Consider the following 16,870-nt stretch of genomic DNA (forward strand, 5'->3'; position numbering starts at 1 on the left):
GTGATAGAAATTTAATACAAAAGTCGGAAGGTTATGCTTCAAGGCACAGATGAGACCAAATCCATTGCAGTGTGCTCAGTATTGGTCTCCTTATTTAAGAGAGCATGTAAATACATTGGAAACAGTTCAGACAGGGTTCAGTCAAGTAACACTTGGAATTAGTGGCTTGTATTATGAGGAAAAGTTGAACAGGTTATCCCTATATCTGCTGGAGTTTAGAAGAGCAAGAGATGACTTGATTGAAATATGTGAGACCCTGGGGGGGAGGGGTGGTCTTCATAGTGTTGATATGGAGAGGTTGTTTCCTTTAATTGGCGAATCTACAGCTGAGGATCACTGTATAATGGTTTGCGCATTTAAAACAGATGAGACAATGTTTTCTTTTCTTTGAGAGGGCTGACAGTCTTTGGAACCCTCTTCATGAAAAGAGGGTGGAAACAGAGACCTTGAATAATTTTAAGGCAGAGGTGGATAGATTTTTGTTAAGCAAGGGGGAGCAATGTCATTGGGATAGACAGACATGCAGATTTCAAGTTACAATCAGATCAGCCATGATCCTATTGAATGGTGGAGCAGGCTCGAGTTTCTGAATGGCCTACACCTGCTCGCTGTTTGTGTTGAAGATTGTACTTGAACTTCAACATCATTGGAACGTGATTCTTCTTTCAAATTGATCAGAAACTAGCAGAACAACTTCAATATTCAATCCAGGCTGAACTTACCATATTTTGGCTAAGTGTCATTTTAATCTGGTTTCAAAGAGGGTTACTCTTCATGAGACTTGCAAGTTTTCTTGTGCTATTCCTGCAAATACACCTCATTAACTACCAACACTGCCACTGTGGCACCCTACATGTTCATGCAAGCTGAATGCTCCTACTTGGCGGAGTGGGAAGAACATGCTAATGGGAATCCCTAGCACCTGTGCCATCTTTAAAATGCTGTTGTACACTCAGTGCACAGTACTGGTAAGGAAAATTGAAGCTGTGATTTCCTGACAGAGCCCAAGATGTCCTTGTGAACAGGCTGGTGTAGAGAAGGGCCATCCTCTTCCCGAGGACTGCAAGAGGAGACCATAACACCAAACCCTGCCAGTCTTGACAAAGATTGCTACCTGGTTACCTGGTGTGGTCTCAACCTTCCAGTGGAATCACCAGCAATGCAGGAAGAAAATCAATGCTTGGTGGGGTACTCAACATCCATCTCCTCACACCCTACGAGGAGAGGGTCTTAGCAGTAGCCAGAGAGGACTGGGATTGCTCTTGCAAAGTTGCTGAAATATCCCAAACAACTGCGTAAGAAGCAAAATTCCTCAGCTCACATTCCTTTGCTCATTGCAAATGTAATTTTCATCTGCTACATCTCAAAACATTTTGACACGATGGCTTCTCTCTTTTATGCTTCAAAGATACCAGCAGCATGGGAGCAGTCTTGGTGGGCAAGAGGGTGTGATTACCTCATATCATCTCCAGTACCAATGAGGATGAAGTCACTGATCCCCCAAAGGCTGCACCAGCAAGGTGTTTCCTGCACCCTTCACTGGTCAGGACAAAGCAAATTGCTTGATTGGCAACACATCCACAAACGTTCACTCCCTACATCACCAATGCTCAGTAGCAACAGTGTGTACCATCTACAGTTGTTCAAGAAGAGAGTTCACCACCACAGTTTCAAGAGCAAATAGGGGAAGGCAATAAATGTTGGCCTGGATCATAATGTTCACATTCTCTGAGTGAATAAAAAATCCACGAGGTGACCCTTCCTCACATGGAGACAGGGAAATGGTAGTTGGCTCCCAATCAGATAAGGAACCATGTATAGGTCCATTAGTGATGTCCTCCCAGGCACTCCTGGGAAGAGAAGTGGTGTTGGGGATTACACCTTCACCCTGCCTGCCCTTCGAGTTTGTGGAAGGCTGAGCTGAGCAGGATGCTCTAGCCTCTGGCCAAGATACGCTTACTGTGTCCCCTTGAAACAAACAGCACTGAGGTCAGTCGCTCAAACCTCTTATGCCAGTGGGCTCCCCCATAGGCAGGCTCTGTCTAATCCAGCTGCAGACCCTGGAGTTGCACTGAGACATGGTAAGACAGAGAGAAAGAGGCATGGCTAATACTTGATTACAAACAAATTCTCAGATTTGCAAACATACATTCACTTTTGACTACATTGTAAGAGTGTCTGTATAAACCAAAAATATAAACTGGAAGGGACTGAAGCTACAAATGCTTTTCCCAGACAATGTTCCATGGGGGTAAGGTGTGAAGTGGACAGCTGTGGCTCCAGCAGCAGGGAATGTGCAAATCAATTTTGAGTTCTATCTCTCCAGGTTCAGACATTGCTATTGTATTATCGGCATCAATGAAGTTTAGTCACTATTCTGCATGATATGGTCAGGCGTGTGTGCATCAAGGAGTTGGACTGCACACAGAAAGCTAATGCCTAAAAGACATAAGAAATGCTGAGCTTGTCAGTGTGTTTCACTTCAGTGTCTGGAACTGTGTCTATTGTTGTTGTCTTTTGAAAGAACTGACATTGTTATAGTTATATAACACAGATGGCAGCACTAATGCTGCCCACCATGAGTGTGGTCACAGATATTCATTTCCACAGTGCACTGTGATTTACAGGAGGATGGAAGGCAACAGTGGGCTATTTCTTGAACTGTGGTTGTTCCAGGTTGTGCTTTACTGTACAGGTGAACCTAAACATCAACATCCCTTTCCTGATAGCTAACCCCATAAGTGTCACACCTTCTCGAGTCCCTACCTCAAGTCTGTCTGAGCCTGCCTCTGCCCACTTTAGCCCCGCATAACCAGAATATGAAGTGAACATGCCTGGTTTTGTAGTTCACTGTCTCCCTCCAGAAACCAGGGTGCTGCTCATTGTCTCTCTCTCATGACACTTCCATGCTCTATCATCACTTTACAATTTGAGTTGACCTCCTCACACTGAGCAGATGAACCCCCCAGCCCACCCCCAACCAAGACCGACCATGGCCCATCCCTTCCAGCAACTGAGCAAGAAAGCCTTGAACAATGAGTGACTAGAGCCCTGTCTGATATCTGTGCAGCTCCCAACTGTGTTCTGGCAACTCCCTGGACTGGCTCCAGAGGGGTGACTGAGACCCACTCCCTGGGCTGACTGTAAACGCTCCAACCAATGGCTAGCCAAGCCTAAGCCCATTGGCTGGTATCAGAGACTGCCTTTCACTTACTGTGCTGGAACTCTTGACTCTCAGGTCTCTCCCTGGGCATCAGTTATATCTATTCCCCTAAGACTGTGAGATATGGTAGTCTGCTTGAAGCGCACACAGTGTAAGTGCCCAGTGTGGGATTGATGTAGCAACGTACTATGTAGCAAAATATCCACGTCCTTAACTGCTGACTGTTAATAACCATGACAAACCTACATGGCTTTGTGTCAGTGCTAATCAGCAAGGCCAAACAGCAGTTGTGTGAGCCTTTACATTCTGGCTAAGGGATAAAGAGCAAAAAGGCTGGGCAAGGATTCTGCCAGCATCCAGAAGTGCGAAGTGAATCAGTGCTAAGAAAGCAGTGAGCAACTCTGAGAATCCTGGTCCAAACCATAAGCTTGGTGCCTGTCCCTGCATACTGTGTCTTTGCAGAAATTTCAGAGACTTGCTGAAATGTTTCATATTGCAGGAATCAACTGTAGCAGTGTTATATAAGTGTCATGATGGCATGCAGAAGTTCAGCACATGCGGACAAGGGGTGGGCATGGCCACTGCCGAAAACATTGGTGCTGGGTGTCAGAGATTCCAAAATGGGCCAATGGTGAGCTTGAGTCACCAGGCACCCACTCAGGCTTTCATGTCAGGAATTCTAGACATCTAGTTTTTATCCATCCCATAGTACAATAGGAAGACGCATATGAAAGAAACGATATTTGCAGTTAATGAGGGTGATAACAAGCAATAATCCCTGTCAATAGGCCTCTCACCAGTTCTAAGCAATAATTTAGACTCGGAGTCCAGAGCTCTGCTGGAAAATGCAACTAGTTGCCCCCAATGTTGAGAATGGCCTCACAGACATCTCATGCAATTCTTCCAGATTTCTTGCCTTAGTCCACATCATTATGGCCCTACTAGATTCTGCCCCTAACCTTACTCTGGAATGCCCACCTTAATTTCTTGTTTAAACGAAATATAACTTTTTGCTTATTGTTCCTGTTGTGAAAGGCCCTCCATTTGTATCCTTCAAACTTGTAATTTTTTCTTTGTTTGTTAAGATTGGTGGAGCTGTTGCTAGGAGTTGAGGGGGCTGGGTGTAACATCAAAATGGACTACACAGAAATTCTTCAGCAGGGCTCAAGTGAAAAGCAGCAATTACACCTCAGACCAAAGATTACTTTGTGTTGTAACATTTAGCATGTTTCTTTGTAGTCTTAATTCTTAACATGCTAGCAATCATTTGCAGGCAATATTGCTAGTACTTTTCACTAGATAAGCACACTTATTCTTTGCAGTGATGTAAAATTTGTGCTTTAACTGACATATGTAATCACTAGACTAGTTGAACTTCCCACAGCGCACTGAAATTGGAACATACAATTGGCAAACTGATCAATATGAATTTAAGAAGGCATTCACATTCTCCTTAATACACATCATTCTGCAATACTAAAGTAGAATAATAATGCAAAGATACTCATATCTGATGTACTAACAATTGCCCTCTGTCATCACGAGAGACTTATAGAATTAGAATTAGGTTTATTGTCACATGTACATGAGGGCAGTGAAAAGTTTAAAAAGTTGCCACTTACGGTGCCATGTTAGGTACAAAGGTACTTAGGTACAGGATCTTAGGAATAAATTTGAAAAAAAAATAAAAAGTTCACATTACAGTCCTTCAACACCGGGCCTTGCCACCAGTCCATGCCAGTCTTGCCTCCAATCTGCGTTGGACCTTGCCTCAATATCTTATGTTGAACTTATTTGGAGGTGTTAAAGACAAGATGTGTTTCATGGTGATGTACAGGGTACTGTCTCTTCCCCATCTCAGGTAAGTATGTATTCTGAACTTTTAAACTGAAGTGTGACTTGGTGCCTTCCTGAAGCACAGGCAAAGTTCCAGCGACTCAGAAACACTCAGACATGTACTGCTGGCAGTTCCACATAATTAAAAGCAGACTGTAAAATTACTAGCTGAGGGCTAGAGGCCTTAACTCTTTATTGCTCAACTCAACTTCCTCGGTAGACAAAGAGGACAGTGTTTACACGTTCCTTGGCTAGGTTGATCTGTAGATAGACAGTTAACAACGATGAATCCTTTTGTTCCCATATGCTCACTGCCAGCTTTTGAGCAGCTCCTAAGAGCAGTCAAACTCTAAAGGCTTCGTGGAAAGATGGAAATATATAAATTAATGCATCATGCTTGCTGGAGATTGTGTGTGTGTGTGTGGGGTTGACAATTTTGGAAGTGTGAGATAATGGATAAAAATTGCTTGTTTGAAAAAAGGCCAACTGAATATTCCAAGAGGCTACTGAGCTGTTCTAACACTGAGTTATGCAAAGCAGGAAGATCCTGGGTTTTATTTCTGTGCTGGGCTGAGTTAGTGAATAGTGCCTCAAAGTACCACAATTGACTTGGAAACAATTCTGTCCTGTGTGGACTTTACTGGGCTTTAATGATGTGATGATGGAATCCTGTCCAAGAGAGATACCCAACAATCCAATTGCCCAGGAGTGCCAGAAGCGTGTGGACACCGGGAGGGAAAAGCATGGCCTTCACAGTAAGACAGTGCATTGTGGTGGGGAATCTGAGGGCAGAGTGGAGTGGATACCCCCAAAAGCAGTTCTTCATCTTCCTTCCCATTCTTAGGCCGTGTACTGACCTCTATTAGGCTGGCCACCTGTCCCCCTTTCCTAGCTGCACGCTGTATTGAGATGGAGGTGGAAAAAGATCTTAATGAGTGGCAGGCTTCCTGACATCTCACTCACTCTCTTCTGCCACAGAACTAGTGTCCTTAAAATCTGGGCCATAATGACTGGGTTGAAATCTCACCTGCCTCTGGAGGTGCGTTGTAACATGTCTGTGAAATAACTCTACAGAGGTCAGCATCCTGTCACCAAGTAATCCTTTATTTACAGGTGCATGCTACTTGATACTGGACTGGCTTCCTCAGAGCCAGCTCTTAGAATCAGCAGAATTTCTGACACTCATGTTTATATCTGTCAGCCAGGGCTCTTTGGTTGGACTAGGTTCACAACCTCAGTCAGGGAACTCATATTCTATGAGGTCCACCTGGTTGACTTCATTACAATTCACTATGTGCCTCCCCTTCTAAGTCCGGTGATGTAGACCTGTTCTTTTTTTGGTGTCTCCTGGGGCGTTTTTGCACTGGGTCCGGTTCCTTCGACTCAGTCTCGGATACAGGCATTATTACCAGACCGTAGCCTGCTTCTTATCCCTGGAGCATCTCGGAAGAAATTCATCCTCTTCTTCAGGTGGTAACGGCATCGAGGCTGTGACATCCACCGTTTTCATTTCTGACTCTGAGGTTTCTTCGACGCTAGGCAGAGGGGGAGACCTACTGGTTCCAACAAACTTCCTGATGTTCTGAGTGGCTGGGAATATTTTGCCCCTGCAGAGTCCGTGCATTTGCAGCTATTTTGTGGTCCATATGTTTTCAGGACCACCTCGCCTAACCGAATCTTGTACGTCACAGGACTTGACCTCATGTCAACCATGCCCCTTGCCCATGCAGGGCCATTTCCATGGTTTCAGCAGCAAACTTTATCCCTGGAGGTGTGTTGTAACATGTCTGTGAAATAACTCCACTGTCTCTGGTATCCCATCACTAAGTAACTCCTTATTTACATGTGTATTGTTCTTGACTGGTCCAGCTTCCTCAGAGCAAGCTCTCAGAATCTACAGAATTTCTGATATTCCTGTTTGTTTTTTCCTTTTTTCCTCCCCCATACTACCACTGCACCCAAAGGGGGCTCAGCAGTGGCGCTTATATTTTCCCCACATCACCCGTGGCTGTGTGTGAATGTGTTTTGCCATGTTAAAAAGGCGCCATTGTGCAACAATTTTATTCCATATTTTCTACCATCAGGAAAGGACCCATGTGGCTATTGGAACGTTAACAAGCAAAGCCTGATCAGGGCAATGCTCACTTGAAAAAATAGTGAAGGGTAAGGGTAAGGACCAAAATAAAGTTGGAGGGGGAAATAAGGCATTCCATTCCCTGCGGTGTCCACCTCTCCCTAGGGGCATTGAGGGCATTGGTGGATACTGTGTGCTCCCTCTCCAAGGACACCTGGGCTCGAACATAACCATAGAAGAGGGGTAGGCAGTTGCCAGAGACGACCCCATCCACGGCCCACTGCCTACACCTGTTTATAGCCGGTCTGGCCAGGACAAGAGCAGACCCACGTGGAGATCCTCCAATGTGCCTGCACCCATTGGCACCAGCTGTCCAAAGATCAGGTGCATGGGACTGAAGTGCAACTAAAAATACAACAGAATCGCTGATATTCCTGTCTGTTTTTTCCTTTTTCCCTCCCTCACACTACCACTGCACCCAAAGGGGGCTCAGCAGTATGTATCTGCGCATCGGATGAAAGCGAAGAGGTGCATGGTATGCATGCAGCAGTCTGTACAGGAATCGCCATTTTGCTTCCCTAAATGACACACAACACATATTCCAGAGGCAGCTCAACCTGTGGGACACAGGAGCCCGAGGAAGGTACAGGATCGTGGGGACAATGAAAAATTCCATCCGAGCAGGGATACACGCAGGCGGGATTCCACCACACACCTGAGCATCCTTCAACTTGTGCACGACATCAGGTCCGAGCACCACCATTTTTAGGCATCAGATGGCCGTGGCCACGAACTGGATGTCTACTACTGCCCTGTTTGCTAATTCCTGCGGCAGCATCCAGCCCAGGCCACCACCACTCAGCACTTCCCCAACACTGGTTACCCCCATGGCCATAACCCTCCCCTCTGCCAGCCACTGGAACCCGTGATGGTGGAGGTACACATTCCTGAGCAACAGCTCTCTAATGATAGCCGCTACTCCTTAAGGCAGTTAGGCCCCGCGCAAGTCGACTATGCTCCAGAAATTAATCAGGTCCTGGTAAAATACAGGCAGCATCCTGAGGGCAACCTGTAAACCCTCGCGGTCAATAAACAGGAGCTAATTGTAACTGAAGTCATGCACTTGGCAGAAAAAAATACATCACCGGGGCACACCACCTAGCAGTAGGCTCAACATAAAGGTATTGCCGCAGGTTCTAAAGTTGGAAAGTCACCAGCTGGGTGCAACACTCATGTTTACATCTGTCACCCAGGGCTCTCTGACTGGACCAGGTTAACAGCCCCAATCAGGAAATTCATATTCTATGAGGTCCCACCTGGCTGACCTCTTTACAATCACTGTAGTCACCCCACAACATAAAGAAGGAAAGCAGTGGTCTGGTCATCCATTTAACTTTACAGGTTCCCTCCTCACTCCACCCTAAACACCATCCACAAATATATAGACAGACGGCCATAAAATTGACACCATGGCTTCAAGAAATAACTGGCATTCAAAGAGTTCTGGTATCTGAGTTCGAAGGAAATTCTGTAGGTGGGGAAGCTTGAGCACAGCCGGAATCCACTTCATACTAATATCATGAACACACACACACACACACCACCCATGATTCAGAAATTCCAGCTTGTAATCTCTTTAGAAGATTAAGATTGACCAGACGAATCAATTAGTTCTTTTTCCTCATGCATTCCTTGGCAATGTGAATTAAAGCACTGGAAGGCACTTAGTGCCCACAAAACTGTACATTAGAGTTAGTTATTGCTGTCAAGAGCAGGAAAAAGAGAAAATTGGAGTGGAAATTGTAATAAATTGTAATAAAGTCCCCAAGTTATCAACCTTCCATATCCTTCTCCACAGTAAGCACTAATGAAAAACACTCGTTTGGTATCTTCCCCATCTCCTGTGGTTCCATACGTAGGCAGCCTTGCTGATTCTTAAGGGGTACTATTCTCTCTTCTGTTACTCTTTTGTCCTTAATGTATTTGTATTTTCAATGTTGTAAGTGTACCTGCATCTACCACTTCCTCTGGCAGATTATTCCACATATGAACCACCCTCCGTGTGAAAAAATTGCCCCTCAGGTTTCTTTTAAATCTTTCCCCTCTCACCTTAAAAATATGCCTCTGAGTTTTTAACTCCCCCATCCGAGGGAAACGAACCTTTGCTATTTACCTTATCAATGCGCCTCATAATTTTATTAACCTCGATAAGGTCACCCCCTCAACCTCCTATGCTCCAGTGAACAATGATCCAGCCTATCCAGCCTGTCCTTACAACTCAAACCCTCCAATCCCGGCAACATCATGGTAAATCTTTTCTGAACTCTCCCCAATTTAATAATATCCTTCCTATAGCAGGGTGACCAGAACTGTACACAGTACTCCAAACGTTCTGAACAACCTCAACATGACATACCAATTCCTATACCAATGGTCTCAGCAATGAAGGCAAGTATGCTGAATGCCTTCTTAGCCACCCTGTTTACCTGTGATGCAACTTTTAAAGAACTATGTACCTGAACCCCAAAGTTCCTCTGTTCGACAACACTACCCAGGGCCCTACCATTAATTGCATAAGTCCTGCCCTTGTTTGTTTTACCAAAATCCAATACCTCGCATTTATCCAAATTAAATTCCATCTGCCACTTCTCAGCCCATTGGACAAATTGATCAAGATTCCTTTGTATTTTAGATAACCTTCTTCACTGTCAACTATACCACTGATTTTGGTGTCATCCGCAAACTTAGTAACTATGCCTCCTAAATTCTCATCTAAATAGTTTATATAAATGACAAACAAAAGTGGACATTCCACCGATCCTTGCGGAATGCTGATGGACACAGGGCTCCTGTCCAAAAAACACCTACAGTCAAGCCAATGTTGTATTCAATTGGCAACTGTCCCTGAACCTTATGTGATCTAACTTTACTAATTAGCTTACCACATGGAACCTTGTGAAAGTCTTTATTAAAGTCCATGTAGACGCCTACCATGTCTGTGCTATATCTGCACTGTGACCATATTGCCCTGCACTGTATTTGCACTATCCCCACACTATGCCTGCACCATTCACGCAGTATATCTGCACCGTCCTCGCACTGAATCTGCAATGTATCTGTACTGTATCTACACTGACCCACACTGTATCTGCACAGACTGGTGAGTAACGTTGAGGTGGGAGTGCCATCAAATTGCATGGGGTAGAGAAATGTAGCGAGGGGGTGGGGAGGGGGGGCAAAGGCCAGGGATATGCAGCCATTCACTATGATTAGTTAGATAGAACATAGAACAGTACAGCACAGTACAGGCCCTTCGGCCTACGATGTTGTGCTGACCTATTATCCTACTCTAAGATCAAACTAATCTGCATACCCTTCATTTTACTACCATCTATGTGCCTATCCAAGAGTCACTTAAATGTCCCTAATGTGTCTGACTCTACTACCAGAGTTTTCAAAAAGATGATTGACATCTGAGAGATGGCAGGAACTTACTTTAAATTTGTAATGTGTGTGTGTGTATGTGTGTGTTGATGGGCAAGCTAGGTGGATTAGCCATGGGAAATGTAGGATTACAGGGACAAGGTGAGTATGTATGAGATGCTCTTCAGAGGGTCGGTGTAGACTCAATGGACTGATTGGTCTGCTTCTATAATTCTGTGATGCTGGGGATTGAAATGGACCAATTGTTAGTGGGGGAAGCACGTGGGTAAGAGTGATCATCATGTCATATAGAGGAAAAAACAAAGAAAAATATATATTTGTACTTCTAAATTGGAAAATGGCTAACTTCAAAGGGATGACAGAACACACTGCTAGGGTACGATGTAATTGAAGATTACAGGGAAAATGGTATCAGAAAATGTTTGATCTTTAAGGATCAATCAGGCATGGAATAAATACATTTCAGTGAGGGTGAACAGCTAGGGAAGTGAAGTCCAGTCTCCTGCAATGATGTGGGTGATACACAATCAATAAAACAGTGTGAATGGTGCATATCATGTGAATTTTTCAAGTGACAGCCAGTTCAAATACAATAAATTGAGAGGGAGTTAAGGAAGAGTGATAAGTCTGGCAAGGAGAAAGAATGAGAATAGTTAAAAATGAAGCCCTAAAATTTCAATCTTAAACAGGAAAAAGGAAGTGAGGGTTTGAGGCGAACCTATCAGTGATAAAGAAGGTAATACATGCTTTGAGTCACAGAGCAATGTGAGAATATCAAAGAATATTTATTCAATAAAGGATATAAGAAGATTCTGAGTCCAAGTCAGTCACTTTAACATTAGTAATGGGTCAGGTTTTAGAAAATATTATCAGAGAAAAAGCAACAGACACTTGGAGAAGATTAAGTTCATTAGGGAGAGCCAGCATAGATTTACAAAAGGCAGGTTGTGAATGAATAACTGAATTGAATTTTTTGATTAAATAGCAGTGAAGGTTGGTGAAAGGAGTGCATTATGGATGTGGTTCTACATGGATTTTAACAGAGTTTGGCAAACTACCATATAAAAGTCCAGTTAACAAAAGGAGGGTAATTCGCAGTTTGAATAAAAATTGGCTTCAGAACAGAAACTACAATGAGTTGTGATGATTGGTCGTTTTGCAGTCTGAAGGTAATGGTTAGTTCGAGGATCACAGACAGTTTTGAAAAATACGGATGATTTGGATATTGTAAAAAAGTCAAATTTCAAAGTTTGCCAATGAGATCAAACTTGCAAGTGTTTTAAATAGTGATAATGATACAAATCAATGTTGAGGTTGGTTAGCTCGCCAAGCTGGTTTGTTGTTCCACAGACGTTTCATTACCATGCTGGGTAACATCATCAGTGTAGCCTCCAATGAAGCTTCATCGGAGGCTGCACTGATGGTGTTACCCAGCAATGGTAACGAAACGTCTGCGGAACAACAAACCAGCTCGGCGAGCCAACCAACCTCAACACCCACAACCTGAGCTACAAATCTACTCCAAAACCTTAGATACAAATCAATTGCAAGTGACTTTAGATAAATCAGCAGAATGGTCAGATGATTGGCAGAAGAAAGTTAAATATGAGAAGTGTGAAGTGTTGTATTTCGGCAGAAACAATAGCAAGAGACACTGTAGCCCTAATGGCAAAGTTTTAAACAGTGTATAGGGAAAAATGGTGTTGTGTCCGTGCGCACAGAACCCTCCAGGTGGCAACATATATTGAGAGAGTGGTTAACAAAGTGTATGGAAACTTTGGCTTCATAAATAGAGGCATTGAGTATAAAAGCAAAAAGGTTATGTTGAACTTTGATAAAGATCTTATTAGACCACATCTAAAGCAATGCATCCAGTTCTGGTCACCAAACTTTAGGAAGGATGTGAGGGTCTTTGAGAGGTTTTGCCAGTTGGTTCCAAGGATGAGGGATTTTAGTGACAAGGTTAATTTGGAGAGGCAAAGGGAAGTGAGGGATCTTTGACTGAGGTGTTTAAGATTACAAGATTAGGTTTAGATGAAGTAGACAAAAGAAAAGCTATTCCTGTTATGCTGATGGGACTAGGACAAAAGAACACTTATTTAAATTTTTTAACCAAAGGTACAGGTGGTGGGGATGAGGCGATAACGAAGAACAGTTTAAAGCTGTACGTGCTGCTCAGCTGATAGCTTGACACCTGCTGACTCTAAGGGTGCTATAAGAGACAATCAATGACTTCAAAACTAAACTGAATAGCCACTCCGGGGAAATAAACTTTGAAAACTGCACAAATAGAGTAGAGAGAAGGGATTGGCTGGATTGCTGTGCAGAGAGCAACATAGGCTGATCATTGACTTTCTTTTGTGCTTGAGTAATAATGACTCTGTACCACTGTCACAAACTAATGATCAATAACAGAATATTCAGTTCTATCTTTCCAAACCATTCACCTTTCAAACCACAGCAGAAACAGGGAGATAAAAGTGGCTATAAGTCATCCATAAATAAGCTAATATAAGACATTGGAGAGTGAGGAAGCACAGGAACAATAAAGTGCAGGATCATCAATCAGGAATCATTTATAAAATGTGAGTACACAAAGAAATGCTGATTTTTTGCTATTATAAACAGCATGTTGAAGCTGGAAGGAGATGAAATATTTCAATCGTTTATTTTGAATGAATCATTCAAAAGTAGGATTTGTATTGACATGTAAACTTGGTTAAAAAAATTACATTAAATAAATCAAAAGTGGATGACATTTAATTAAAAATTAATCCATTTTATAAATTCCCCTTGTATTCCCCCACCCAATATGTCAGTGTATTCAAAGATCGGGTTACAAGCTTGTATGCGTTACAACTTGACAACAAATACATCTGCTGTTCCGTTGAAGAGAAACCACACACACCTACAAGGAGGTCCTCAAAAAGATGTAAACATTTTTAATTGAAGTAATTTCTTTCATAAGAATCTCAGACTCATTGGGAGGTGGCTGGCAAGTAAATAAAATCACCAACAAGGTCCCATCAAAAGCCGAATAAAATGTCATCTTATGTTGGAAATTTACAGTTAAGTGAGATTAATTTTCTCTTATTAAACCTTTGCATTAATGGAAATAGTTTGGAGAGATTAATCTGCACTCATTGGTGCAGTTTCTCAATGACATTCAATTTAATTATGTGAAAAGTTATCAAATATTCTTCATTCCAAAGTCAAACTTTATTTTGTAATGAAAACAATTTAATTACATCTTCTTATTAAGCATAACCAGATCAAGAAAATTGCATATTTTACAAAGGGATTTGTAGAAGATGACAGTAAAAATGTTTAAACAAATATCAGAGAACGTACAGAGACTCTGAGCTTATCAGTCCTTCCTTGGAGGTAACAAGCTGTTTGTGATTATCAAAACTTGGAGTAGAACAGGATTCAATTGCAGATGGGCACTGCAATTAGTTCGTGCAGCAGTCACACTTTAGACTCAAACAGGGACAGTTACAAAGATGAGGAAAGCTTTACAAACAAAACTCGGAATTTCAACTCGGCAGAATTTTAACAGCCTTTCCGTGAGACTCCCAAGGTTTGAGTCACAAAGAATACTAAAGTGTAAAAACAGAGGAAATCAATATTTCCATGACAAAGCTTTTAGGATTACGACAGTGATTGAAATATATTAATTGCTCAGTGCACATCATCATTTCATAACAGAAATGTGTTGCCTGGTCCATATATATTGTTTGTCTTTGACATAACGGTAATATTATGGCTGCAGTAATGAATGAACTGATCTGAGGCGAGCACCTCTCCGTAGTATGGACCCAAGTTAGATTGGTCAAGCAATAGGCCCTTCGGCCCTCTTTTCACATGATTTTTTTTCAACCTCCGACAGACACACCAGATCCAATAGAAGTAGCCATGGTAACGTAGCAAACACAGACCTGTAGCATGAATGTGCACAGGTCATTTACACGAAACAAGGGCACCTTGAACATTTAGAATAAACTGCACTGAGCCAAGGTCAACCAAAAATAAAAAAAAAAGTACATTACATGTGCTTACTAGCTGTACATAACATGCTACCAGATGTTTTTGTGGGTTTGGTATATATTTGTAAGTCATGCATAAGTCTGTACATGAACTCACACAGGCTGGATGGCTGGAGTTACACAGAGGGATCTACAACTGAGTGCTTTTGAAACTCAAAACTGAAGACGGATTCACATTTCAGGACACAATAGGCAATAATGTCATACACCAAAATTACTCTAACTTAACTTTTCTGTGAACAGGAAAGGGTATCCCTGCAGCACCCACTTCCCCCTACCTCGCCAATTAAAATTAGAGTATTATTTTTCCCACAATTTCCTTCACCCTGCCTTCAAACAGTGTTGTTAGCAACCTAGGGAGAGAATCAACAGAAGCATACAGTACCGTTTGGAATATGAGATGGGGTTATATAGAGATAAAATAGAAGGAATCATTGCATTCTCGGATCATATCATGTTCTGATCAAGTCATTTCTTCAGCTTTAATTGATTCCCTTACCTGGAGTAATTTTCGTAGATTCACTGCGGCTGGGACTATCTGCATGAACAGATTCTGGCAAAAAAAAGAAAAACAATATTTTTTTAAAAGTGCTCATAATTTAAGAAACTAGATTCCAAAGCATCTACTTAGATTTCTGACTTGCCCAATAGCAAATCTGTCTGCAGATTCTTGCACTGTTGCTTATTTTCAAGTATCATATCAAAGCAAGAATATCCTGCCACGCATGACGAAACTACCAAGTTAACTACCAAGTATACCTGAGCTAAAGCATAATTGGCCATTGTACATGTTTTAACCAAGGGCATGCAAATTCAAAAAGAATTAATAACGTCTGTGACTTCTCTCAGTATGTTAAACCCTTAACTGATACCAAGTAAGGAATGTTAACTTTTTCTTCTTAAATGAAAATTTCGCAGGGTTCGACAAACTATCTCACTGCAGAAGCTCCAGCTTAGCATCCTGCCAACAATGGATTACAACAAAGGATTGCTAAAATAAATTATTCAAAGAAAAATACCTTATAACATTCTAACATGTCTATGAATCAATATGTGATTTTAACAAACTACTGGTCAAACTTAGATCATTTTAACATATGGAGGATCAATCAAAAAGTAGCATGGGGAGGCAATGGCCTAGCAGTTATAACCAGAGTATTAATCCAGAAATTCAGCTTATGTTTTGGGGGACTTGGGCTCAAATCCTGCTGAGGCAGATGGTGGAATTTGAATTCGATAAAGGATCTGATGATGACCATATCATCGAATTTTGGAAAAACCCACCTGGTTCACTAATGTCCTGGTCTGGCCTACATGTGACTCCAGATCCACAGTAATGTGGTTTACTCTTAACTACCCTTGGGCAATTAGGGATGGGCAATAAATGCTTCCTTAACCAGAGAAACCCACTGCTGGAATTGCCTCATGCACATTGTACACAGCGACCATAGATAATTTTTATGAAAATATTATATGATGGCACATCCAATGCAAATTTAATTGTTAGATTCTAGCTTTGGTTCTATGTGGCATGAATAAAAATAAAATGACTTTTGTAAAAGGGGGCACATTTTCTACTAAGGTCATCTTCTCAGCTGCATTCATGGATTCCTGTATCAGTTTATGGCAGAGAAACCTTGTCCAGAAATCTTCAGCGCTTAAATGATCTAAAACTGACTGGATAAGTGTTCATCTGATCAGGGTCGGAATTAGGGTTTCTGATCCTGACCCAAATAGCAGGGTCCAAGTATCTAACAGCCAGGGTCTTAGTCTGCTGTTAAGACAGAACTACTTTTATTTTGATCACTCAGTTCAAGGTCAGATCATGAAGTTTTGATGCATAAATACTCTCAGCTCAATCAGAATTGAATACAATTAAGCAACTGGCATTTGCATATTTAAAAGTCCCTATAAATTTGTTCTTTCTTTCTCCACCTATTTATGGAACTAACTATATTCATACATCCTTATTCATTTATCTGCATTTTTTAACAAAAGTAACCCTGGCTGGATAACATAAATATCCAATAGATTTGATGTTTATTCCCAAAAAAATCACACTGAGTTATGTTTTAATTCGTAACATTACAGGCACAAAAATGTTTTACAATTAGCCTTTGAAAAATTCAAATCATGTATGGATTTGTCGTTATAGTTTTTTGAAGGGTATTTGTAACTTGTGGCTTCTATCAGTGAGCCAGGAAATACTTGTTTATTCATGCATGGCGCAGGATCAGTTCCACTTTATACCTGAGCTCAGAAGCATAATTGGCCATTGTACATGTTTTAACCAAGGGCATGCAAATT

General features: G+C 41.9%; 1 protein-coding gene across 7 annotated transcripts in view; it reads right to left on the bottom strand.

The window, feature by feature from the left end:
* The window catches only part of LOC109916163 (nuclear factor 1 B-type), a 404,400-nt gene that overhangs the window by 143,709 nt on the left and 243,821 nt on the right, over positions 1 to 16,870 (bottom strand). For all 7 annotated transcript variants that reach the window (XM_048595246.1, XM_048595245.1, XM_048595247.1 and 4 more), the window contains exon 3: positions 15,063 to 15,116. In XM_048595246.1, coding sequence (XP_048451203.1) covers positions 15,063 to 15,116 — 54 coding nt within the window. The remainder of the gene's footprint in view (positions 1 to 15,062; positions 15,117 to 16,870) is intronic.

This window comes from Rhincodon typus, chromosome 3 (genome assembly GCF_021869965.1).
Source record: "Rhincodon typus isolate 14 chromosome 3, sRhiTyp1.1, whole genome shotgun sequence".
Lineage (NCBI taxonomy): Eukaryota > Metazoa > Chordata > Chondrichthyes > Orectolobiformes > Rhincodontidae > Rhincodon > Rhincodon typus.